The sequence below is a fragment of the Theropithecus gelada genome, chromosome X (assembly GCF_003255815.1).
Source record: "Theropithecus gelada isolate Dixy chromosome X, Tgel_1.0, whole genome shotgun sequence".
NCBI classification, from domain to species: Eukaryota; Metazoa; Chordata; class Mammalia; order Primates; family Cercopithecidae; genus Theropithecus; species Theropithecus gelada.
Genome location: NC_037689.1, coordinates 108,075,414 through 108,103,033, shown reverse-complemented (window position 1 = coordinate 108,103,033; position 27,620 = coordinate 108,075,414). Strand labels below are relative to the sequence as shown.

Genomic DNA, 27,620 nt, shown 5'->3' with positions numbered 1-27,620 from the left:
TTAGACTGATGGCCAACTTATTACCAGGATCTGGGAGAAATCTCCATTAACAATAAGCCTAATGCTGAAATGAGAAACAACAATCTGTCCAATTCATGCAGCAGCCCACAGAAACCTAAAAGAAGATAGGAAACGTTGAGTCCTTCCACAACTGTCAGCCTCATGGCTTAGAAGCCAAGAGTTCATTTGAAACTGGCAAACTGGATATCCATTTGGACTACATGGCTACTACTTTCAGAGGAAATCAGCAATTCTCCAATCTGGTCTGCATTCATATGGAGACTCTAATTCCCCCAAATCAAAGGGGTAGAAGTGGCAGAATTGGTGCTGGCACACTGTGTACAAGGAGTGAGAGCCCTCACAAGTAACACTCAGGTAGTAACACATGTGGGAGGCTGTACTGTTTCGCATAGTTTACCTGGTTCAGAGAACACTGTAGTAGGGGTAGACAATTCCATATGGGTCCAGCAGAACCCACTAGATGAGTAGCTGACAGACACTGAAACAGGTTAAAAGCTATGTGTATCAACCTGCCTGCCAACAGTGCAGCTGAAAAGGGTTCTAACCAATATGAGAGAGAATCTGAGCTTGAGGATAGTCAAAGGCAATATTCATACCCTGTATTTGATGAAAGACAGATCCTCTTTTGAATATTCATAAACCATACAAAAAACCTGACCGGGCATGGTGGCTCATGCCTGTATCCCCAACACTGGGAGGCCAAGGTGGGAGTATCACTTGAGGCCAGGAGTTCAAGACTGGGAAACACCGCAAACCCTGTTTCTACACATATACATATTTTTTTTTAAATTAGCCAAGCCTGTAGTCCCAGCTATTTTGGAGTCAGAGGTGAGAGGAACACTTGAGCCCAGGAGTTTGAGGATGCCATGAGCTATGAACATGCCACTGCACTCCAGCCTGGGCAACAGAGCAAGACCCTGTTGCTTTACACACACACACACACAAAAGGTTTATATGAAAACCTCTGGCAGCACAAGGGAAATGCATATCACTCTGACAACTTAGAGGAAACAAAAATGTCTTAATTTTTTGTATAAACCAGAAGAAATATTTTAGAAAACTGTTTATATCCTCAAGAGAATGAAAGAAAGCATGGACTCTATGAAACAGGTATAGAAAGCCACTAGAATAAAACATTGAGAAGGAAAGACAAGCTAGGGTAAGTAGTTCAACAGAGCTAGAAAGAAATATAGAGAAATTAACATTGTAACAAAAATAAATAAATTTCACATTGGAGACAGCAGAGAGAAAAATCAATCAAATTAATAGTATGGAAGCCAAATCTGAGACTCTCCCAAGCATGCAAAGGAAAAGGAAAATTTATCTTAGAAACTAACAAAGATTGATATTAGTAAATCTATAACATAATATACCAAATGGGGAGATCAAAGTAGAAAACACAAATGAACCTCTTAATAGATTCCTAGAAAACATCAGCTAAACTCAACAACTATTCTTTTTTTTTTTTTTTTTTTCCCGAGACAGAATCTGACTCTGTCGACCAGGCTGAGTGCAGTGGTGCAATCTCAGCTCACTGCAACCTCCACCTCCTGGGTTCAAGCAATTCTCCTCCCTCAGCCTCTCGAGTAGCTGGGATTACAGGCATGCACCACCATGCCTATATATATATATAGTATTTTTAGTAGAGATGGGATTTTACCATGTTGGCCAGGCTGGTCTCGAACTCCTGATGTCAAGTGATCCTTCTGCCTCAGCCTCCTGAAGTGCAGGGATTACAGGCGTGAGTCACCACACCTGGCCAACTATTCTTGATTTTTTAAGGACTTCATAATTTAAGAATAAGGTAATTCCCTAACATTATAAAAAACATCTAACCTAAACCAATAGCCAACATCAGAGGCAACTAATATGAACCACTAGAAACATTTCTATTAAGTGAATCACTAGAAACATTTCCATTAAAATCAGAAGCAAGACAAGGAAGGACTCCTGCTAGTACTGCTATTATTTAGCCTTATCCCAAAAGTTCTAGCCAATACAATCAGGTTTGAAATCAAAATAGCAGTTTTGTTCTTTAAAAGGAAATAAAGTTATCATATGGGATCTGATGTGATTAATTTCAAAAATAATCCAAGAGAAGCAACTGAAAAACTATTAGAAATAAGAGTCAAGCATAGACACACAAAATCAAAAATTTTCCTACCTACCAGTAATAACTAGTATATATGAGATACACACAAATGCACGCAAGCAACTAAGGAACATAAGAGAAAATTAATAGATTAACATATTATGTCTTTTCCTGGATGACAGACTCAGTGTTGTGATGATGTCAATGAAATTTTAGGTTTAAAGTAATTCCAATCAAAATCCTGGTAGGATTTTGAGAAGAACCTGAAAAAAACATTCTAAGTTCATTTGGATGAAAGAATGGTTGAGACTAGCCAAGAAAAAAGTGTGGGTAATGTGCTAGGCTGCAGAGAAAGCAAAGGAAATCAGGCTTACCAGCTATTGCAAATATAAGGGTATGAAACTGTTGGAAAACCCAAGAGAGAGATCAATGAATAATACAAGCCAAAAAAAATAAATAAATCCTAGCATATATGAGAATTTATGTATGATAAAAGTATAATAGCAATAATCATAGGAAAATAGTTATTTGACGAATGGTGCTCAAATAAATGACTCTCTAGGGGAAAATATAAGCTATACTCTACTTCATACTAGTCACAAAATGAATTTTTGATGGACTGACAAGTTAAATATTTTTAAAACTATTTAAAAACTGGATTATCTATCTAACCTTAGGGTGGGAAATGTCATTTCAAGTGTAAAAGCAATGGAAGAAATTACCATGATCTGAAGGGGGTTTAGAAATCAATCAATTTAACCAATAAAAATGTAAAACCAATCTATATCAAAAGCATCATTAAAAAGTTAGAAGACAATCTGGGGAAAACATTTATGTGCACAAATGTGCAAGTTTGTTACATATGTATACATGTGCTATGTTGGTGTGCTGCACCCATTAACTCGTCATTTACATCAGGTATATCTCCTAATGCTATCCTCCCCCCTCCCCCCTCCCCACAATAGGACCCGGTGTGTGATGCTCCCCTTCCTGCGTCCAAGTGATCTCATTGTTCAATTCTCACCTATGAGTGAGAACATGCGGTTTTCTGTTCTTGCGATAGTTTGCTGAGAATGATGGATTCCAGCTGCATCCATGTCCCTACAAAGGGCACTAACTCATCCTTTTTTATGGCTGCATAGTATTCCATGGTGTATATGTGCCACATTTTCTTAATCCAGTCTGTCACTGATGGACATTTGGGTTGATTCCAAGTCTTTGCTATTGTAAATAGTGCCGCAATAAACATACATGTGCATGTGTCTTTATAGCAGCATGACTCATAATCCTTTGGGTATATCCACAGTAATGGGATGGCTGGGTCAAATGGTATTTCTAGTTCTAGATCCTTGAGGAATCGCCACACTGTTTTCCACAATGGTTGAACTAGTTTACAGTCCCACCAACAGTGTAAAAGTGTTCCTACTTCTCCACATCCTCTCCAGCACCTGTTGTTTCCTGATTTTTTAATGATTGCCATTCTAACTGGTGTGAGATGGTATCTCATTGTGGTTTTGATTTGCATTTCTCTGATGGCCAGTGATGATGAGCATTTTTTCATGTGTCTGTTGGCTGTATGAATGTCTTCTTTTGAGAAGTGTCTGTTCATATACTGTGCCCACTTTTTGATGGGGCTGTTTGTTTTTTTCTTGTAAATTTGATTGAGTTCTTTATAGGTTCTGGATATTAGCCCTTTGTCAGATGAGTACATTGCAAAATTTTTCTCCCATTCTGTAGGTTGCCTGTTCACTCTGATGGTAGTTTCTTTTGCTGTGCAGAAGCACTTTAGTTTAATTAGATCCCATTTGTCAATTTTGGCTTTTGTTGCCATTGCTTTTGGTGTTTTAGACATGAAGTCCTTGCCCATGCCTATGTCCTGAATGGTATTACCTAGGTTTTCTTCTAGGGTTTTTATGGTTTTAGGTCTAACATTTAAGTCTCTAATCCATCTTGAATTAATTTTCGTATAAGGAGTAAGGAAAGGATCCAGTTTCAGCTTTCTCCTTATGGCTAGCCAATTTTCCCAGCACCATTTATTCAATAGGGAATCCTTTCCCCATTTCTTGTTTTTCTCAGGTTTGTCAAGGATCAGATGGCTGTAGATGTGTGGTATTATCTCTGAGGGCTCTGTTCTGTTCCATTGGTCTATATCTCTGTTTTGGTACCAGTACCATGCTGTTTTGGTTACTGTAGCCTTGTAGTATAGTTTGAAGTCAGGTAGCGTGATGCCTCCAGCTTTGTTCTTTTGGCTTAGGATTGTCTTGGCGATGCGGGGTCTTTTTTGGTTCCATATGAACTTTAAAGTAGTTTTTTCCAATTCTGTGAAGAAAGTCATTGGTAGCTTAATGGCGATGGCATTGAATCTATAAATTACCTTGGGCAGTATGGCCATTTTCACAATACTGATTCTTCCTATCCATGAGCATGGTATGTTCTTCCATTTGTTTGTGTCCTCTTTTATTTCACTGAGCAGTGGTTTGTAGTTCTCCTTGAAGAGGTCCTTTACATCCGTTGTAAGTAATTCCTAGGTATTTTATTCTCTTTGAAGCTATTGTGAATGGGAGTTAATTCATGATTTGGCTGTTTGTCTGTTACTGGTGTGTAAGAATGTTTGTGATTTTTGCACATTGATTTTGTATCCTGAGACTTTGCTGAAGTTGCTTATCAGCTTAAGGAGATTTTGGGCCGAGACAATGGGGTTTTCTAAATATACGATCATGTCATCTGCAAACAGGGACTCTTTATATATGTAAACTTCATACAAATTAACAAGGGAAACATCTGTACATCAAAACTCAACAGAGACCATGAGTTGACAATCTACAGAATAAAATACATAAATAGCTGATAGATATAAGTAATAACCATATTATGTATATGTTCCAAATTACCTATAATGATATTTGAAAGAAAAAAACTGACGCAAAAGGTAAGGGAAACAGAAAAGAGAAGCTACCAGTGAGATGTGAGATGTGTTGGGGGAACTGGGGGGTGAGGGGGAGGTCTGGTTACACTGCAACACAGTCTTTTATCTTATTCCTGAGGTTTTCAAAAGGAAATCTTATTTGTTAACTGGTGAGGCAGGCTAGTTCATATTTTGGGACTGGGTAGGTTCCCTAAGATGCATGAGACATGTAACATTTTTCCAACTTAGTAGCAGGATAGGAAGCAAAAAACCATCTCTAAGGATATATTGGTTTTATTCAAACCTAAATGAGGAAAATAATTCTGTGGCTTGGATGTCAACGGGACTGGTACCATTGAAAGTACCATTCACATCAGCCAAATGAGTCAAAAGAAAATGGCTCAGATTCAAAGAGATATAGAACAGCACTGCATGTACAGACACAATACAAGAAACAACTCTGATGCTGCTATGTAAACATTCACAGAGAACAGGAGCCAAGAACAGGGAGGATAAGAGGCCTTCAGAGGCAAAAGACTGCCAGGCTGGAATTCTAGGAGTTGGAGATACTAGAGATCAAAAGAACATGATGCCCAAGGTTGCTGTTGTAGTGGGCCAGGTAGTGGGCCTTCTAATTTTGGCTCCACACCCTGGATGCATGCTTTCCACTGAGGCAGCCTTTCCAGCAGCAGGCTACAGCAGCAGGACTTAGCAAGTCACATGTCAACTGAGGTACATATAAATGAAGCATTCCAGGACCCAGACATAACACTGTGGTACTATCATTCCCTCTTGTCAAGTGTACCATGGGGACCATGTGGAGAATCCTGTCCCTTCCCCACCCCAATGGGAGTTGCCAGCCTTTGCCCAGCACAGGACATGCAGCCTGCTGCACATGTCATACCCCTTTCCTATAGTGACTGGGCGTGCCTCCAGGAAGAACACAGTGGCCTCTGGTTAGCTGGGAAGCTGGTAAACTCATGTGTGGCTGGCACAGCAAAGGGCCCATAGAAAAAGCAAGAGAGACAGGTAAACGATGCTAGTCAACAAACCTATAGAACACATGGGCCTAAAGATCACAGCAGAGCTCATTCATGTATACTGAGACATAGGGAATTTTAAATAAGATGCTTTCATACTTTTAACAATTTAAACAACAATGGGAGAGTAGAAAATAGTCACTTCAGCAACACAAGGTAATGATTAGCAGCATGGGCTCTGGAGCAAGAGAAACTTTGGATCAAATCCTACATGTACCACATGCAAGCCACATCCAGTCACATAAACTTTCTGAGCCTTAGTTCTCTTGACCAGATTTCTATTAATAGTACCAGTACTACTATTAGTACTTCCCACACAGTTTTGTTAGAAGGATTAAATAAAATAATCAATGTTAAGTGTTTCTCACCATGCCTAGGCACATAGTAAACCTGATTATGTTATGATCACTGGCAAGAGAATAAAGAACAGGAATCCTGACTCTGCCACGAAGTAATCTTAGTCCAGTTATGTAATATTTCTTGGTACCCTACTGCTCTATTTTTAGTATGGATAATGTATTCCCTATCCCCCAACACTATTTTAAAGATTAGATGAGAAAATTTAAAGCAAAGAACTTTTAAACAGTAAAGAACAATACTAATGTAAAGTGAAATTATTTTAAGGGCTCTCTACTTTTTAAAATACTGATTTTTAACTCAACATGGTATTTCCACACAATGGAATAATATGCACCCATTAAAAATGGTGTGTATCAGCCACCGTGGTGGCTCATTCCTGTAATCTCAGCACTTTGGGTGGCCGAGGCAGGAGCATCACTTGAGGCCAGAAGTTTCAGACCAGTGTGAACAACATAATGAGAGTCCGTCTCTACAAAAAAAAAATATATATATATATATATTTATATATATATATATAAGCTAGGCATAGTGGTGCACACCTGTGGTCCCAGCTACTTGAGGGGCTGAGGTGGAAGGATCACTTAAGTCAAGCAGGCCAAGGCTGCAGTGAGCCATGAATGCACCATTGCACTCCAGCCTGGGCAACAGAGCAAAACGTGGTCTCAAAAACAAAGAAAAAAATGTTGTGTATTATAAAAACTTGGATAACTCTCCAGGGAATTATGCTAGGTGATTTTTAAAAAGTCAACCCAAAGGTAATGTAATGTATAACTATACTTACACAAGATTCCTAAAATAGCAAAATTATAGATATGAATAATAGATTCATGGTTGCCAGGGATCAGGGATGGGGTTCAGATATGTAGATGGTGGGTATGGCTATAAAAGAATGACAGAAGAGATCCACATGGTGATGGAACTGTTCTGCTTTATCAGACTGTATACCCTATCAATGTAAATATCCTGGCAGTGATACTGTACTATAGTTTTGCCAGAGGTTACCAGTGGCGGAAACTAGGTAAAAGGTACATGAGATTTCTTTTGTGGTTTTTCCTATATTATTTTTTCTACATTATTATACTTAACAGACAACAGGTCTTCAATAAGTTAATGGGAAATACATATTATTTTAAAAAATCTATGCATGGATTTCAAATTTTTTTGCACCAAAATAAACTCGTGCTAACTTATTCTAACATGTCTGAACAGGATCTAGTTTGAGGCACTAAGAAGGATAAGACACCAGTATGAAAACAGCCCCTGCCAGAACAACAATAATTCTGCTAAAATTGAAGCAAGAACAAACATCAAATTTATAGTGAAGCTTCGGTGGAAGGATGGTGAAATCATTTATGCTTTATAAAAAGTTTACAGAGACAATGCCCTGAAAAAATCAGCAGTTTACAGGATAACTCATTTTAAGAAAGGCTGAGATGTTGATGATGAAGCCTGCAGTGGCAGACCACCTACATCAATTTGTATCTTGTTCATTTCATAATTAAAGACAAATGATTAATAGCAGAAATGATAGCCAACACCATAGACATCTCAATTGGCTCAGCTTACACAATTCTGACTGAAAACTTAAAGATGAGTAAACTTTCCAGATCATGGGTGCCAAAATTGCACCCAGATCAGCTGAAGATGAGAACTGAGCTTTCAATGGAAATTTTAAAGAGGTGGGATAAAGATCCTGAAGCATATCTTGAAAGAATTACAACAGGAGATGGAACATGATCCTGAAGACAAAGTACAATCACAGCAATGTCTACCAAGCATTGAAAGTGGTCCGGTCAAGAGCAAAGGTCATGACAGCAGGTTTTGGGGATGCTCAACACATTTTGCTTGTTGATTTTTTTGAGAGTCAAAGGACTGTAACACCTACTTAATTATGATAGTGTTTTGATAAAAAGTCAGCCAAAGTTTTAGTGAAAAAATACCCAGGAAAGCTTCACCGGGGAATACTTCTTGACCAGGAAAATGCTCCTGCTCATTCCGCTCATCAAACAAAGGCAATTCTGTGAGAGTTTCGGTAGGAAATGATTAGGCAATCACCTCAAAGTCCTGATATGGCTCTTTCTGACTTCTTTTTGTTTCTTAAACTTAAAAAAAATATATCTTAAAGGCCCTCATTTATCTTCAGTTAATAATGTAAAAAAGAATGCATTGACAAAGTTACATTCCCAGTACCCTCGGTTCTCTAGGGATGAATTAAATTGCGTTCTTTAGGAATGAATTAAATTGACGTTCATGGAGCTTATGTTGAGAAATGAAGTTTATAATTTTTATCTGTCTCCTGGGTTCAAGCAATTCTCCTGCCTTAGCCTCCTGAGTAGCTGGGATTACAGGAGCCCGCCACCATGCCCAGCTAATTTTTTGTATTTTTAGTAGAGACGGGGGTTTCACCATGTTGGCCAGGCTGGTCTCGAATTCCTGACCTCAGGTGATCCTCCTGCCTCCCAAAGTGCTGGGATTACAGGTGTGAGCCACTGCGCCCAACCTAAAGTTTAATTTTAAAATGTGATGATCCAAAGGATCGCACTAGCTCCACAGCAATGGATCCTAACCAGACTGAAATGTCTGAAAGGACATACACAGAATTCAGAATCTGGATGGCAAGGAAGCTCAGTGAGACTCCAGAGAAAGTTGAAACCCAATCCAAGAAAGCCAGCAAAATGATCCAAGAGTTAAAAGACAACATAGCCACTTTAAGAAAGAGCCAAACAGAACTGCTGGAATTGAAAAACTTCACTACAGAAGTTTCCAAATACAATTGGAAGCATTAACAACAGACTAGACCAAGCTGAGGAAAGAATTTCAGAGCTCAAAGAATGGTCCTAGGAATTAACCCTGTCAGACAAGAATAAAGAAAAAAGAATTTTTAAAAATGAGCAAAAGTTTCAAGATATATGGGATTATGTAATAAGACCAAACCTAAGACTCACTGGCATTCCTGAGAGAGAAGGAAACCCAGTGAGCAACTTGGAAAACATATTTGAGGATAGAGTTCCTGAAAATTTATCTGATCTTGTTAGAGAGGACAACATGCAAATTAAAGAAATTCAGAGAACTCCTGCAAGATACTATATAAGATAACCATCCACAAGACACACAGTCATCAGACTTTCCAAGGTCAATGAAAAAGAAAAAATCTTAAAGGCAGCTAGAGAAAAGGGTCAGATCACTTACAAAGCGAATCCCGCCAGGCTAACAGCAGACTTCTCAGCAGAATCCTTACAAGCCAGAAGAGACTGGGGGCCTATTTTCAGCATCCTTAGAAAAAAGAAATTCCAAGCAAGAATTTCATATCCCACCAAACTAAGCTTCATAAGAGAAGGAGAAATAAAATCTTTTCTAGACAAGCAAATGCGAAGGGAATTCGTTACCACTAAACCAGCCTTAGAAGAGCTCCTTAAGGGAGTTCTAAACATGGGAACAAAAGAACAATACCTGCTACCACAAAAACACATTTAAGAACATAGCTCATAGACTCCAAAAAGCAACTACACAATCGAGACTACAAAGCAACCAATTAACAACATCATGAAAGGAACAAAACCTCATATATCGATATTAACGTTGAATGTAAACAGTCTAAATGTCCACTGAAAGGGCACAGAGTGGCAAGATGGATAAAAACAACCAAGACCTAACTACCTGCTATCTTCAAGAGAAGCATCTCACATGTGATGGCACCCATAGGCTCAAAGTAATGGGATGGAGAAAAATCTATCATGCAAATGAAAAACAAAAAAGAATAGGGGTCGGTATTCTTACATCAGATAAAAAGACTGCAAACCAAAAATAGTAAAAAAGGACAAATAAGAGTATTACATAATGGTAAAGGCTTCAATTCAACAAGGAGACTTAACTATCCTAAATATATATGCACCCAACATTGGAGCACCCAAATTCATAAAACACATACTTTGAAACCTACAAAAAGACTTAGATAGCCACACAATAATAATGGGGATTTCAATACTCCACTATGGTGTAAGACAGATCATCAAGTCAGAAAATGAACAAAGAAATTCTGGACTTAAATTTGACAGTTGACCAATTGGACCTAATAGACATCTACAGAATAGTCCACCCAACAATCACAGAATAAACATTCTTCTCATCTGCACACGGGACATACTCTAAGATCAAACATATGTTTGGCCATAAAGGAAGCCTCAATAAATTCAAAAAGCTTGAAATCATTCCAAGCATACTCTTGTTCCACAGTGGAATAAAAATAGAAGTCAATACCAAGAAGACCCAATTACATGGAAATTAAATAACTTGTTCCTGAATGATTTGGGGATAAACCATAAAATTAAGGCAGAAATCAAAAAATTCTTTGACATTAATGAGAACATAGAAACAACATATGAAAATCTATAGGATGCAGCAAAAACAGTATTAAGAGGAAAATTTACAGTGCTAAATGCCTACATCAAGAAGTTAGAAAGACCTCAAATTAGCAAGCTAAAGTTGTACCTAGAGGAACTAGAAAACAAGAACTAACTCCAAAGCAAGAAGAAAAGATATAACTAAAACCAGAGCAGAACTGAATGAAACTGAAACTCAAACAATCCATACCAAGGATCAATAAAAAAAGGTTGGTTATTTGAAAGGATATACAAGATCTATAAATTGATACCTAGATCAACAAAGAAAAAAGAGAAGACCCAAATAACCACAGAGATGACAAATGTGACATTACAACTGATCCCCCAAAAATATAAAAGAACCTCAGAGACTACTATGAACACTTCTATGCCCACAAATTAGAAAATCTAGAGAAAATGGACGGATTCCTAGAAATACACAACCTCCCAAGAATGAATCAGGAAGAAACTGACACTTGAACAAATAACGAGTTCTGAAATTGAATCAGTAATTTAAAAAAAAGAAAACCTACCAACCAAAAAAAGCCATGGACCAGACAGATTCAGAGCTAAATTCTATCAGATGGATAAAGAAGAAAGAGCCGGTACCAATCTTACTATTACAAAAAAAAAAAAAAAAAAAAATCAAGGAGGAGAGACTCCTCCCTAAATCATGCTACAAAGCAAGCATCACCTTGATACCAAAATCTGGCAAAGACGCAATGAAAAAAGAAAACTACATAGAAGCAAAAATTCTCAACAAAATACTAGCAAACTGAATCCAGCAGCACATCAAATAGTTAATTCGCCAAAATCAAGTAGGCTTCATTCCTGGGATGCAAAGTTGGTTCAACATATGCAAATCAGTAAATGTGATTCGACACATAAACAGAATTTAAAACAAGGACCATGTGATCATCTCAATAGTCAAAGAAAAAGGTTTTTTATATAATCCAACTTCCCTTCATGATAAAAACCTTCAACAAGCTAAACATTGAAAGAATATACCTCAAAATAATAAGAGTAATCTAAGAAAAACCCACAGCCAATATCATACTGAATGAGCAAAAGCTGGAAGCATTCCCCTTGAGATCTAGAACAAGACAAGGATGCCCACTCTCACCATTCCTATTCAACATAGTACCGGAAGGCTTAGCCAGAGAAATCAGGCAAGAGGAATAAATAAAAGGCATGCAAATAGGAAAAGAAGAATTCAAACTATCTCTCTTCACTGATGATATAATTCTATTCCTAGAAAACCCTAAAGACTCCAACAAAAGGCTCCTAGAACTGATAAATGACTTCAATAAAGTTTCAGGATAACAAAATCATATAAAAAAATCAGTAGCATTTCTATACACCAGTAACATTCAAGCTGAGAACCTAATCAAGAATGTAATCCCATTTACAATAGCTGCAAAAAAAATAAAATGCCTAGGAATACATCCAGCCAAGGAGATGAAAGATCTTTACAAGGATAAATACAAAACACTGTTAAAAGAAATCACAGTTGACACAAACAAATGGAAAAATATTAGATTCTCATGGATTAGAATAATCAACATCGTTCAAATGGCCATACTACCTGAAGCAATCTACAGATTCAATGCTATTCCTATCAAACTCCCAAAGTTATTCTTCACATAACTAGAAAAAACTATTCTAAAATTCATACATAACCAAAAAAACAGCCCAAATAGCCAAAGCAATCCTAAGCAAAAAGAACAAACCCAGAGGCACCACATTACCTGACTTCAAACTATACTACAAGGCTATAGTAACCAAAACAGCATCGTACTGGTACAAAAACAGAGACTAAAGGAATAGGATAGAGAACACAGAAATAAAGCCATACACCTACAACTATGTGATGTTCAGCAAAGTCAAGAAAAGTAAACAATGGGGAAAGAACTCCCTATTAAATAAATGGTGCTGAGAAAACTTGCTATACATGTGCAGAAGAATGAAACTGCACTCCTTCCTATCACGATATACAAAAATTAACTCAAGATGAATTAAAGATTTAAATGTAAGATCTCAAACTATAAAAATCCTAGAAGAAAACCCAGAAAATACCTTCTTGACATTGGCCTTGGCAAGGAATTTATAGCTAAGTCCTCAAAAGCAACTAAAAAAAACCAAAAATTGACAAGTGGGACCTAATTAAACTAAAGAGCTTCTGCACAGCAAAAGAAACTATCAGCAGAGTAAACAGACAATATACAGAACGGGAAAAAAAATCACAAATTATTCATCTGACAAAGATCTAATAACCCAAATCTATAAGAAACTTAAATCAACAAGCAAAAAACAAATGACCTGACTAAAAAGTGGGCAAAGGACGTGAACAGACACTTCTCAAAAGAAGGCATACAAGCAGCCAACAAGCATATGAAAAATATCTCTTATCACTAATAGTTAGAGAAATGCAAATCAAACCACAATGAACCCAAGCATGGTGGCTCATGCTTGTAATCCCACCACTTTGAGAGGCTGAGGCGGGCAGATCACCTGAGGTCAGGAGTTCAAGACCAGCCTGGTCAACATGGTAAAACCTCATCTCTACTAAAAATATAAAAATGAGCCACGCATGGTGACACGTGTCTGTAGTCCCAGCTACTTGAGAGGCTGAGGCAGCAGAATCACTTGAACCCAGGAGGAGGAGTTTGCAGTGAGCTGAGATCAGGCCACTGTACTCCAGCCTGGGCAACAGAGCAAGATTCTGTCTCAAAGAACAACAACAACAAAAATGAGATATCATCTCACACCAATCAGAATGGCTATTACTAAAAACTTGAAAAATAACAGATGCTGGTGGGGCTGTAGAGAAAAATGCATATACACTGTTGATGGGAATGTAAATTAGTTTATATCCACTGTGGAAAGCAGGGTGGAGAGTTCTCAAAGAACTAAAAGTAGAACTACCACTCAACCCAGCAATCCCATTACTGGGTATATACCCAAAGGAAAACAAATCATTCTACCAAGACACATGTACCCAGATATTCATCGCAGCACTACTGACAATAGTAAAGACATGGAGTCAATCTAGATGCCCATCACTGGTGGACTGGATAAAGAAAATATGGTACATGTATACCACGGAATAGTATGCAGCCATAAAAAGAATGAAATGATGCCCTTTGCAGCAGCATGGATGCAGCTGGAGGCCATTACCCTAACCTAACTAACACAGAAACAGAAAATCAAATACCACATGTTCTCACTTGTGAATGGAAGCTAAACGTTGGATATACAGACATAAAGATAGGAAAAACAAGCCAGGCATAGTAGCTCATGCCCGTAATCCCAACTCTTCGGGAGGCTGAAGTGGCATAACTGCTTGAGCCCAGGAGTCTGAGACCAGCCTGGGCAACATGGAAAGACCCCATCTCTACAAAAACTAAAATAATTAGCTAGCTAGGTGTCATGGCTAGTGCCTGTAGTCCCAGCTACGTCAGAGGCTGAGGCAGGAGGATCACTTGAGCCCAAGAGGTCGAGGCTATAGTAAGTTGCGTTCTCACCACTGCACTCCAGCCCGGGCACCAGAGCGAGAAACTGTCCAAAAAAAAAAAAAAAAAAAGATAAAAACAACAAACAAAGGCGACTACAAGAGAGGGGAGGCAAGGAGGATGACAAGGGCTGAAAAACTACCTATTGAGTGCTAGGCTTGTCACTACCTGAGTGACAGGTTCAGTCATGCCCCAAACCTCAGCATCATGCAGCATACCCTTGTAACAAACCTGCACATGTAACCCTTGGATCTAGAAGAAAAACTGGGGAAAAAAAGACAATAAATAAATAAGGAATAAATACTTGTCCTTGTCCTTGAGAGAATAAGAAAAAAAACAGAAGAGGGAATTAATGAAGATAAAAGCTGAAAATTAAGTAGAAAAAAATAAATAAGAAAGAATAAATAAATTGAAAACATGGTTCTATGTAGCAACCAAAAACAGGTAAGTGCTTATTAACCTGATTAATATATAGAGGAGAAAACACAAAAACAGACAAGATCAAGTCCAAGAAAAAACATATGACTACAGATGAGGAGATACTTTTAAATTATAAAGTAAGAGGATATTACATGCTCAACTAAATATTTGGCAACAAATTTGAAAATTTAGAAGAAATAGATAATTTCCTAGCAAAACACAAACGACCAAAATTGACCCAAAAACGTTTGAACAGCTTACCACAGAACACATCAGAAAGGTGATTAAGAGTCTACCCATTGAAAAATGGCACCAATATCAGGTGGCTTCACAGATAAGTTTTATCTTACCTTTAAAGGATACATTATTTATTTATTTATTTGTTTATTTGTTTGTTTATTTTGAGACAGAGTCTCTGTCGCCCAGGCTGGAGTGCAGTGGTGAGATCTCATCTCACTGCAACCTCCGCCTCCCAAGTTCAAGTGATTCTCCTCCCTCAGCCTCTCAAGTAGCTGGGATTACAGGCACCCACCACCATGCCCAGCTAATTTTTGTATTTTTAGCAGAGAAAGGGTTTCACCACGTTGGTCAGACTGGTCTTGAACTCCTGACCTCAGGTGGTCTGACCGCCTCAGCCTCCCAAAGTGCTGGGATTACAGGTACCTGCCACCACGCCCAGTCAGGATATACAATTTCTAATGGTAATTAAAGTATTCCAGGCAAGAGAAAAAGAAGGAACATTCTGCAGTATATTTTACATAGCCACCATAACTTTAATCCTTAAACTTGTTTTTTTTTTTTTAAAGATGGAGTCTTGCTCTGCAGCCCAAGTTGCAGTTCGGCTGCACAATCATAGCTCACTGCAGCCTCCAACTCCTGGGCTCAAGTGATCCTCCTGCCTCAGCCTCTCAAGTAGTTGGGACTATAGGCACACATTAGCATGCCCTGTTAATTTTAATTTTAATTTTTTTTTTTTTTTTTTGTAGAGACAAAGTCCTGATATGTTGTCCAGGCTGGTCCCGAGCTCCTGGCCTCAAGCAATCCTTCTAACTCAGCCTCTCAAAGTGTTGGGATTGCAGGCGTGAGCCACTACACCTGGCCTCAATCCTTAAACTTGAAGAAAAGAGCACTAAGAAAAACATGACTCTAATCTCGGGAATATTGAAGCAAGATTCTAAACAAAATATTGACAATAGAATACAGCAATGTATCAAAATAATAATATACTATTATCAGCAGGGTGTATTTCAATGTAAGAGTAGTTCAAAACCAGAAAATCTACCAATGTAATTTATTGTATCAAAAATTTAAATGAAAAAATCCCACATGATCAACAGATGTAGAAAAAGCATTAGATAAAACACAGCTACGCTTCCTTCTTTTAAAAAATATTGGCCGGGCACAGTGGCTCACACCTGTAATCCCAGCTCTTTGGGAGGCCGAGGCAGGAGAATTGCTTCAAGTCAGGAGATCAAGACCATCCTAGCAGCAAAGCAAGACACTGTCTAAATAAATAAATATTTTAAAATCTCTACATAAATGTGAAAACTACTTAAGTATAATAGACTATTTAACAAACACCAACAGCAAATATGAAGGAACACAGAAAATATTTCCATTTAAAATCAGTTTTAGGCAAGAGTAACCCATCAGCACAATTTTTATTTAACTCTGAATTTCTAGCAAATGCATTAAGAAAATGAAATAACTGATATGACTAAGGAAAAGAAGAGAGAAAACTAAAATGAAATTTACAAGAACAAGAGAATTTGGTAAGATAGCCAGATATAAGATATTTTTTAAAATCAACAATCTTTTCCTACTCTAGCAAAAAGCACTTAGGAACAGAAAGGGGAAAAATATTCCATTCATTACGGGGTGGTTGGGGGAGAGAGGGAATGTTGTTAATTCTTTTTCTTTTTTTATTCTTTTTTTTGGTGGTGGGGTAGAGACAAGATTTCACCATGTTGTCCAGGATGGTCTCAAGCTCCTAAGCTCAAGCAATATGCCCACCTTAGCATCCCAAAGTGCCAGGATTATAGGCATGAGCCACTGTACCCGGCAGAAAAGCTGTTAATTCTTGAGGAATAAATGCATCAAGAAAGGCATAGAGCAGATAGGAAGAAAAAGATAAATCTAATTGAAACACATATGATGTGAACAGATGGAAAGAAATACCATTTCTTAGATAAAAGGAGCCATATAATTTAAAAATTGAAATATATACTTAAGGCAATTCTCATTAGAATTCCACTAGTATTTGAGAAAGGTAGGTGAACATAAGTGATCTTAAAATCTGTGTGTATGAACAAGTGACAACAAACAGCCAAGAATTTTTTTTTTTTTTGATACAGAGTCTCACTCTGTTTCCCTGGGCTACAGAGCAGTGGCACAATCCTGGCTCACTACAACCTCCGCCTCCTGGGTTCAAGTGATTCTCCTGCCTCAGCCTCGCGAGTAGCTGGGATTACAGGCGTGTGCCACCACGCCTGGCTAATTTTTGTATTTTTAGTAGAGATGGGGTTTCACTATGTTAGCCAGGCTGGTCTCGAACTCCTGACCTCAAGTGATCCGCCCGCCTCAGCCTCCCAAAGCGCTGGGATTACAGTGTAAGCCAACGTGCCCGGCCCCAGAAAAATGTTTTTTAAAGCCTAATGTAATCAAATCTGTATGACTTGGGTACATGAATAGACAAACAGAAGAAATAGAATAGAGAATCCACAAGTAGATCCCAGCATATAAAACATTTAATAGCTGCAAAGAGATCACAGGGTAAAATAGGGATAATTTAATATATTATTCCAATACAACTGGTTACCTATCTTCAAGAAAACTATCTTAACCAAGACTCGAAATTCAGAAGCTATATAAGAGTTATATTTGGATATAAAAATGCAAACAATTACATGGAAATATATTCCATCAACAAAATCAATACAGGTTGGGCGCAGTGGCTAATGTCTGTAATCCCAGCACTTTGGGAGGCCGAGACGGGCAGATCACTTGAGGTCAGTAGTTCAAGACTAGCCTGGCCAACATAGTGAAATACTGTCTCTACTAAAAAAATAATTAAAAAGAAAAACAAACAAAGTCAATATAAACATATTTGGGAAAGATATCTGTAACAACGATGATAAACAAAGGGCTAAAATCTAAAATATACAAAGAGGTCTTAGAAATTAAGAAAAATATAAACAACCCATAGGAAAATGTGCAGATGATATGAATAAGGAACAAATTTAATTGGACAAAAAATTGAGATAATACTGAAACTCACTAGTAGCCAAGAAACTGCATCCATTAGGTTGTCAAAATTACAAAAGAACCATAACACCTACTGCTGATAGGGATATGAAGAAAATAATAATCTCACATATTATATACAAAAGCAAACAGTGTAGTACAACAGCCTGTTTTTGTAAATCAATATGGTGACATCTATTAACATAAATATATATTTCAACATTCATATATACCTATATACCTCTACCTACATCTATATCTAAACTGAAAGCAACAGTACATAAGGGTGTATACAAAATCATGTTGATTTCAGCATTGAATGTAATGGCAGAAACGTGCAAAGAAAGTAAATGTTCACTAATAGGGGAATGGCTAAATAAATCATTGTGCATTGATGAAATATTTTACAACATTATAAAAGAATAAGAGCTACATCAATAGACTGTGATACATTTCTATGACATATGGTAGAATGAAAAAGCAAGATATATTAAAGTATATATAATATTCTATTTCTGTAAAACAAACAATGAACAACAAAGCATTCCAAAATTTGTGTGTTTGTATGTGTGTGTGTATCTATGCACATGGAGAAAAATGTGAAAAGATACATACTGTTTTGGTAATACAAAGGGATAGTGTGGAAAGGTAGAACTAGGAGCTGAAGGAAAAAAGGGAAAAGAAAGGACCACTACCAAAAAAAAAAAAAAAATCCAGTAATCATATTTATGATTTACACACGTATATGAATGTATCAATAAACCAAGTTAAATTTAGAAAAGATACAGTAAACACCTCAATATACAATATGATCTCTGCTTATTAAGAAAAGAAAGGTAGTAAGCAAAATTATCTCTTGGTGCTTGGATTAGGGATGGATGACGTTTCTTCCTTATGTGTCCCTGTGTTTTCCATAATGAGAATTGTTACTTTCATAATGAAATAGAACCAACAAATGTTACTTTTAAAACATTACACTGAATAATTGAGCTCATTTTGGAAAATCAAGGGAGGAAAACAGGGTTAAATATCCCTTTCCCTTAGGAGCTGTTCAAGTAAGAAATACATGAAATCAGGATCCATTATCCCTCACGCAGCTGAAAGTTACTCACCTAAGGCAAGAGACTAAGTGGCTATTTCAAGGAGCTATTTGAAGCAGAAAATGGGGTCCATTTTCCCCTACCTAACACTTTAATGACTTAAGTAAATCAGAAAGCCATTTACACCACTCTCAATTATCCAAGAATCTGCTGGGCTCTTTATTTCCTGTTCCCTTCCTCTGGCTTGCGGCCATTTCACTGCTCAAGAACATCTCCAGAACCGGGGTCAGGGAAGGAGAAAAGAGATGAAATTAATTCAGTCGATTTAGCTTCTCATTAGCAACTCTAATAAAAGGTTTGATAAGCAAGGTGGTCACAACTCAGGGTTAAAATGAGGGTTCCAGGACTCTTGATAATTTCATTTAAATAAACCTGCCTTCAGAGAAACGCTATTTGCCTGCAATATACTTTAATAGATTTGATGCTTGCTATTTTTATGAAAGTCCGAACTTGTAATAGTGGGTATTTTTCTCTCCTCACTTTAATTTGCACTTTAGGGGGAAAAACCCATAAAAACGTAAGAACAATGCCCTTCAATGTGAAGAACCATATGCTCAGTGGAGCAGTAGGCTCACAAAGCAAAGATTCTTCAGAGAAAGGAAGCTGTCTGGCCCCTAGCATGCTCTCAAGAGAAATTTTAGCCGGGCAGCAACCTTCCAAGGGAGCATGCCTTGGCCATACATCCGCTACTGGAAGGATTTGCTAAAAAGGATTTGACAGGGCTTGACAAAAACCAGGTCTCCACACACAGTATTTCCCTGTTTCAGTAGGCCCTCACAGACCTTTATCCCTTTGGGAAGTGCAGAGACAAAATGGTACAGTTCCAAGGTATTCACAGCAATGCATTACCAGTCTTGTTAGCAAACAGACAAAAACACTCTGAAGAGCAACAGAGCAAAAGTCAATTTTCTCTTACTTGAAGACGACGATAGCTCCCCGACATGGAGGGCAGGCCAGGAGAAAGATCTGCAATTGAAGAATTAAGAATGGTTAGCAAGAAAAAATGCCAGACAGAGTGAGACAATGTTACTTGAACAATAACAAAAAGTAACCAAAACTCTAACACAATAATGTAACAGAAAAAATTTTAAAGGCAACAGGTACGTGTTTGTGCTTGCATGCATGCATGTGTGTGTGTGTGTATGCACATGAGAAAGGGAGAAGGAGGGTGAGAAGACTCAGTATTTCAATGCTTCAGTTTCAAGATGACACAAGTAGTCAGTCTTAAACTTAACCCAGGGCAGGTAAAAATAGATTCTGAGCATGGAACACGCACACACATGCCATCTGGTTTGCCTCCCATGGGAGAAGGTAGGTTTATCAATACTCAACATTGCCAAATTTAGCAAATAAAAATACAGGATGCCCAGTTACATTCTAATTGAAGATAAACAAGGAATAGTTTTAGTATAAATTTGTCCTGTATTTATTTTAGCTGGCAACCCTATCAAACTGCCACTCCCAGGTTCCAAGCCTCCTTTTGATTGATTCTTTTATTTCTAAACATGCCTAGGTGGTTTTACTCTTCCATTCTCCTCCCAGGTAAAACCAAACAAAAAGAACCTTGTCCTAATAGACAAATCAGTTACCTGATACCTGGTGTGACATAGGTCCAGATTACAGCCTTTGGAACCCTGCAGCTGTGGCAGTTTGACCTTCCCCCATGCAGTGGTGCTCAACCATCAAGAGGAACAAAAAAGTCCTATGCAGAGCTTGTAAAACATACAAATTCCTGGGTTCCCCCATTAAGAATTCTGACTCCCCAAGCATGGGACTCCAGGAATTCTCATGTTTCACAAATGTCCCAGGAGATTGAATCACTCCTGGTAGCCTGAGATCCTGAATTTTTGCCCTTGGACTGAACTACTACAGGAGTCAAAAACATTCAGCAGAACTGAGGATTGACAAAGGAATGAAACTCATGTTTGTGGAGTTTCTTCGCCTGTAGTGACTGAATGGTGTGGTTTAGAAATCGTTGACATGTGTCCCTATATTGCTGAGAGCTCTTATTAATACAGGATATCTGTATTATGGACTTGTTGGCTTTGTCACTTGTATGTTCTTTAGTATGTTGTTCTTCTGTTCTCTCAGAGCCCATATTTAGAAGAAAAGGGTATTACAAGAAAAATCACTATAAGGAAAGACGCCTGCATGAATCCCTGCCAATAAGAAGAGGAAGAAGAATGAAAATAAGAAAGGGACTTAAAAAGAACACAGTCAGGAGACCATCACCTGCATGATACCTCATCAAAGGAAATACGTATCAAGAAGGTGCCTTTTCCCTTGATCAATTTCATTAAAAATACAAAGCCGATGATAATTACAGGTCCACAATCTTTTGTTGGCAATCCCAAAATCCAAAAAGTTCTAAAAACTGAAAGTTTTCTTCAAAGCTAATGTTACAGCAAAATACAACTTGAATTGAGGTGAGACGATTTATAGACTGTTTCTTCCACTTATGGTGAATATTCATGTTTCCCATAAAAATAATAATGTATTTAATTGTGGGGTGCTGCCTCAAACCCCACTGGGAGTGTATGTAAAAGACTCTACATGCACTGTATGGCCTTTCTGAAATCCAAAAAATTCTGATTTCTGAAATATATCTGATCTTAATGGTTTTAGATAAGGATTACAGACTTGAAATTTCAATTATCCAAACATTGACTTATCCCCACTCCCCATCCCACCCCTCAGGAGCAGTCCAAGAAATAAACAAAGCTAATATTCTTTACCCTTGATCCAGCAGTAAAGTTACTCACCTTAGGTAAGGGACCAAGTTGGAGGCTGCACATAGTTACCCAGCATCAGGCCCATCAAAGTCTACACTCAGAAGCTACAGTACACAGAGAAGAGGCAGGGGCCCCAACCACCTTAGAAAGGTCCTCAATACTTCTGGAGTCACCAGAGTCATGCCAGCAGCCTTCCTGAGCTTCTGGAATACCCAAGACACTTCCAACATGCTAAACAGAGAAGTAAAAATGCAACACTGGGCACCACAGTTAAATCTTACTTTTCTATACCCACAGACAAGAGGAGGCAAGCAGATTTTAGGGCACAGATTTCCCTTACAAGTCCATTTGGCTGGTTCTGATCCACAATTTCCCTAGGCTAGAAGCTCAGAAAACTACCAAAGAGAACAAGCCTCCAGTTTCAACCCAGTTGGTTGTCCTGTTATCCTCCATCAGTCATGGATCTAACTTTAGTTCTTTCATCTTTTCTGTCTTGCCTATTTCTATCACCAGCATAGCAGTATAGAGTGTATCTTTTTTTTTTTTTTTGAGACAGTCTCACTCTGTTATCCAGGCTGGAGTGCAGTGGTGCAATCATAGCTCACTGCACCCTCCAACTCCTGGGCTGAAGCAATTCTCCTGCTTTAGCCTCTTGAGTAGCTGGGACTACAGGTGTGCACCACCATACCCGGCTAACTTTTTTTATTTTTTTATTTTTTATTTTTTGTGGAGACAGCATCTCACTATGTTGCCCTGGCTGGTCTCGAACTCCTGTCCTCAAGCAATCCTCCTGCCTCAGCTTACCAAAGTGCTGGGATTACAGGTGTATCACTGTGCCTGGCCTCTAGGGTCCTTTTTCAAATCTGCTGACTTGATATAACTAAATGTATCTGATTGAAAGATTACTTATTACATTACATTCCACCTCCTATGATGGTACACAGTTATCTGGGGATTCCTGATTATTTATATTCCATTTCCAGTAAACTCATTGCCTCCTTTAGCAACTTCTCAGATTTATGATACTGAACCTCTTCACCCTGTCATGCTAGAGTCACATTCATATTCAACGTTAGCCAACAGAGCCACATGGAACTAACATTTTAATTCAGAGGTGCAAGGGCCCCCAGCCTTGGCCTGAATATCCCTGCTTTCTTCTTTGCTTGGCTTCCAACTGCCTGAAAATTTTGGTGGCATGCATTTTTAGACTAGGAGGTAAAAAGCTAAACTATCACTTTGGCTGCAAATAGGAAGAGATGAGACTTAGAAGTTCAAACAAGGATGGTACAAAGATGAGAATGTATCTGAGCATACCCCAGTACCAACATGGCACTTTGCATTCACGCTGAAATCTGCCCATATCAGCACCTAAAACAAAAGGCATGAGCAGGTAGCATACAGAGAAGTGCTACAGAGCACTTCCACTTTGCCATCGCCTGGGAGGCAGGCAGGACCATGTTATTAAACCCCATTTCAGAGGTGAGGAAACAGAGGGGAAAAGGTTCTGACAAGCTTTCTGACGAGAACCCAGGTCCCCTAACTCCCAGTTCAATGCACTTTCCACTTCACACCTGACACAGACCAGGGCTCATAGGAGCTCCTTTTCTTTAGACTCTAGCCCTAGCCCTTGACCACATGGCACACAGGGAGTCACCCCAACAGCCCCACACCTGTGCCATCAGCCAACTCATAAGATCTACTCTCTACAGTGTGAGACATCTCAAAACACAAACTCAACTGGACAGCAAATTGCATTTACACAGGTGAGTTTCAGAGTCCCAAAGACAGGTTCATTATAGCTTCTGCCTGTCTCATCCCCAGGTCTGATGGGCACTTGTAATCCTTATAAAACTGAGGTCTTTTTTGGCTGGTTTTCCCAGAAAAATCCACAGGTTCCATTCAAAACCACACTCTCTCTCAGCTTCCTCAGGAAAGATCCCTGTACTAACCTTTAGTTCTTTCCTAAGCATCCAATCTAGGCACCAGCTGTTATCCCAGTTCATCCTCTACCTGTGAATCTCTCTGGTTCCAGGTTCCCACCTTCCCTACCCAACTTCTCAGTCAACACCTGGCCTGCTTCCCATTCCTGTTCCCCCAGTCATATCAGCCCCAAGTTCACTGCCACCATTGTTCAGCCTCCCATCCACTTCTTCTCCACCCCAGTGTTACATTCAACAATCCCCATTTTCATAACTCTTAAAGAAGATAGCTTTTGTACACTGGAGCAAGTGTTAGTACTATGAGAAATATAATTGGGAAGGAGGGCCATTGACCACAGGCCATCCTAAATGAGAGGCTAGCCAGGGTAAGCAATGAAGGGATATGGGCAAACTAAATGAAAGGGAAACAGAGAGTGAGAGAGGTACAGGAGAGTCGTGTTTGGCCTAGCACACAACCTCCCCAAGCTTCAGTTCTCCTGTCACCACCTCCTGTGATGGCACACAGCTATCTGGGGATCGCTGAGGCCAAGTGCTTATGACTGTTACCCACCATAAGGAAGATTAACTCCCTGGGCTGCCCAAAGTTGGTCCTATGACTCGATCCACTTCATACCCTCTGGCCCTCATCATCTCTTTCAGGATCACTGCAATAATCTCCTTACTGGTCTCCTGCCTCCAGGCACAGTGCTGTAAGAGGGATCTATCTAAAAGGTCCCTCTGATCTGCCATTGTAAATGCTTCCACAGCTTGCCACTACCTACTGAAAAAGCTCAAGGTTCTTAGGATGGCGGACAAAGCCTTCTTTGCTCTGGATCCTGCCTACCTCTCCAGCATGACAGCCTCGTGAGTTATGTCAAGCTGTACCCTGAACATATTCATGTCAATTACTACACTTCTACTATCTCATTTTCCAGTACCTCCATTTTATTCAATTATATGGATATGCAATAATTTACTCAGCCAATATCCTCTGGTTGCACATGTAAATTACATCTAAATTTTCAGTTCCTTTACTATTTCCTTAGCCCACATTGGTAGAAGACAGTCTACATCTTCGAAGGGAATATCCATTTGAAGATTTTTTGACCCATAATGCTAAACTGCCCTCCAGAAAAATTATTTAAATTGCTATTCCCTCCAGCAATATACGAGGATCTGTTTTCTGCTGCAACCTGACAAACAGGTCACTATCATTTGGTAATTATCACGTGTTTAAAAGGCAAAACACACACACACAATTTGCATGCCTTAGATTACCAGAAATGTTAAACTATTTTCTAACAGGTATATTGGCCAGCCATATTTCTTCTTTTGGGATGTGACCATCTGTGCACTTTGACTATTTTTCAGCTGGTGTGTTCTTTTCAACTGAGTTGTAAAGAGCTATTTATATATTAATGATAGCTAATACAGATTGTTTGAAATTTATTGCAAAAAATTTTCCCGGGCTGTCATTGTTGCAGCTGTTTATGGTAGGTTTTTATTTATGGAAGCTTTTTAAATCTTTATGTAATCAGATGTATTTCTCATTCCCTTTATGGCTTCTGTCTTAGATATTATGCTTTGAAAATCTTTTATAACAGTGGGATTAGAGCATCACCTATTGTTTTCTTAATATTTTCATAATTTTAATTTTTAAATTTAAATCACCCACATCAAGAAATTGTGCCTTTGCTAATCCTATTCCCTCTTCAAGATGGTTTTTCCAGCTTTCCTCTTGTGGCTCTTATCTACCCTTCAAATGCAAAATTAAACATTATTTTCTCCAGGAAAGCTTCCCTTACACTCCACGGTTAAATGCCAATTCTGGGTCATCTCATTATCTCCCTTGATTTGCCTATTTCTAGATTTTACTATTTTTGTCAGTCTAAGGAGTTTATAAAGAAGCTTCCCTCAAGAATTTAAATAAAAGGGATATAAGAGTGTGCCTACTAAGAGTTAAGCTTTAAAATCCCAGACTTGAAAGACCAGATTGTAACCTGCTTGAAATAAACCCAAAGAAAGAATGGGGTTGACCAACCACTGAGGTATAAAATAAGGAGAGTTGCAAACATGTATTTGGTAATGTCCACAACCAAGCAGTGTCTACATCCAAGCCCATAAATATGTTTTCTAGTCCCATTGGCAAATTCATCCCTACTAAGAAGATGGGAGGAGGACAGTCAGCAATGCCAAGTGGTTAAGAGTATAGGCTTTAGAGTTAAGACAGACTTGGTGTAAATGACGAGTTGATGGGTGCTGACGAGTTGATGGGTGCAGCACACCAACATGGCACAAGTATACATATGTAACAAACCTGCACGTTGTGCACATGTACCCTAGAACTTAAAGTATAATAAAAATGAAAAAAAAAAAAACAGACAGACTTGGATTCACATGGTGGGTCTGCCACTCACCAGCACTCTGGCCTTGGGCAAGAGATTAGAGGAATTTTCACCTGCAAAATAGGGATAAAAATAGTGCCTATGTCTCACAAGGTTTGGGAGAGGACAAAATGAAACAAAGCAAGAAAAGCATTTGGCACAGTGCCTAGCACATAGCTAGCACTCAATACATAATAGCCATAATTATCCTGATTTCAATAGAAAATTCATCCCTACTATGCACCACATCAGCAACAAATCATATTAAATTTTCAATTCCTCTAACTTCGCTTGTTTTAATTCCACGTTTGCAATAACAACGTTCTGACATATTACTCAGTTTCCCTTGTCCAGCTGCCTACAGAGAATACTTAACCCTTTAGGCTCAGTTCCCTTACCTGTCAAGAGGATTACAATAGTATTATTTCATAGGGTAACTGTAAAATTTAAATGCTTAAGGTACCTAGTTCAAGTGCCTGACACACTGTAAGGAATAAAATAAGCATGAGCTATTGATAGTATCATCCTTATTGGATGCCCAAATTGTATAATCTCCATGGAATCATGAAAAAACATCAGATAAACCCAAATCAGGGGCATTCTACAGAGTAAACTGAACAGTACTCTTCAAAATAGTCAAGGTTGTGAAGGCAAAGACTAAGGAACTACCACAGATTAGAGAAGACTAAAGAGAGATAATATCTAAATGCAATTAAGGATCCTAGATAGATCCTGCAACAGAAAAGGGACACTTGTGAAAAAAAAAACTGGTAAAACCCAAATAAAGACTATAGTTAAGTTCATGTTGCATTGTATAAATGATAATTTTTCAGTTTTAATAATTTTACCATAGTTACGTAAAATGTTAACATTAGGGGAAGTTGGGTGAAGGATATACAGGAATTCTCTGTAATATCTTCACAACTCCTCTGTAGGTCAAAAGTCATTTCAAACTAATACAAAGTTTTAAAAGGTACTATAATCTAATCCATTAAGCCTCTCTTCACAACCCAGAGTTATCCCCGATCCCCCACCTTTCTCAGCCCCACATGTATTCAGTTCCCAAATCTTGTCTTGACACTTAGACCTTTTCTTTTTTTTTTTTTTTTTTTCCAGACAGGGTCTTGGTTTGTCACCCAGTCTGGAGTGCATTGGTGTGATCATGGCTCACTGCAGCCTCAAACTCCTAGGCTCAAGCAATCCTCTCACCTCAGCCTCCTGCCTAGTTAGGACTACAGGCATGTGCCACCACACCTAGTTATTTTTATTTTTTGTACATATGGGGTCTCATTTTGTTACCCAGATTAGTCTTGGACTCCTGACTTCAAGTGATCCTCCCACCTCAGCCTCCCAAAGCACTAGGATTACTAGTGTGAGCCACTGCACCCAGCCCAACCTTTTCAATATATCTGAAATCCACCCTCACTATCTTTTCCTAGTTCGGTCCCTATCATTTTCTTAAACTACTACAGCAGTTTCCTATCTGATCTCCAAGTATCCGGTGTTTTTCCTT

General features: G+C 38.5%; 1 protein-coding gene across 4 annotated transcripts in view; it reads right to left on the bottom strand.

Moving 5' to 3' along the window:
* TMEM164 (transmembrane protein 164) overlaps window positions 1-27,620 on the bottom strand; it is a 184,737-nt gene that overhangs the window by 99,700 nt on the left and 57,417 nt on the right. For all 4 annotated transcript variants that reach the window (XM_025373155.1, XM_025373157.1, XM_025373154.1 and 1 more), the window contains one exon: window positions 19,989-20,038. In XM_025373155.1, the coding sequence (XP_025228940.1) occupies window positions 19,989-20,038 (50 nt within the window). The remainder of the gene's footprint in view (window positions 1-19,988; window positions 20,039-27,620) is intronic.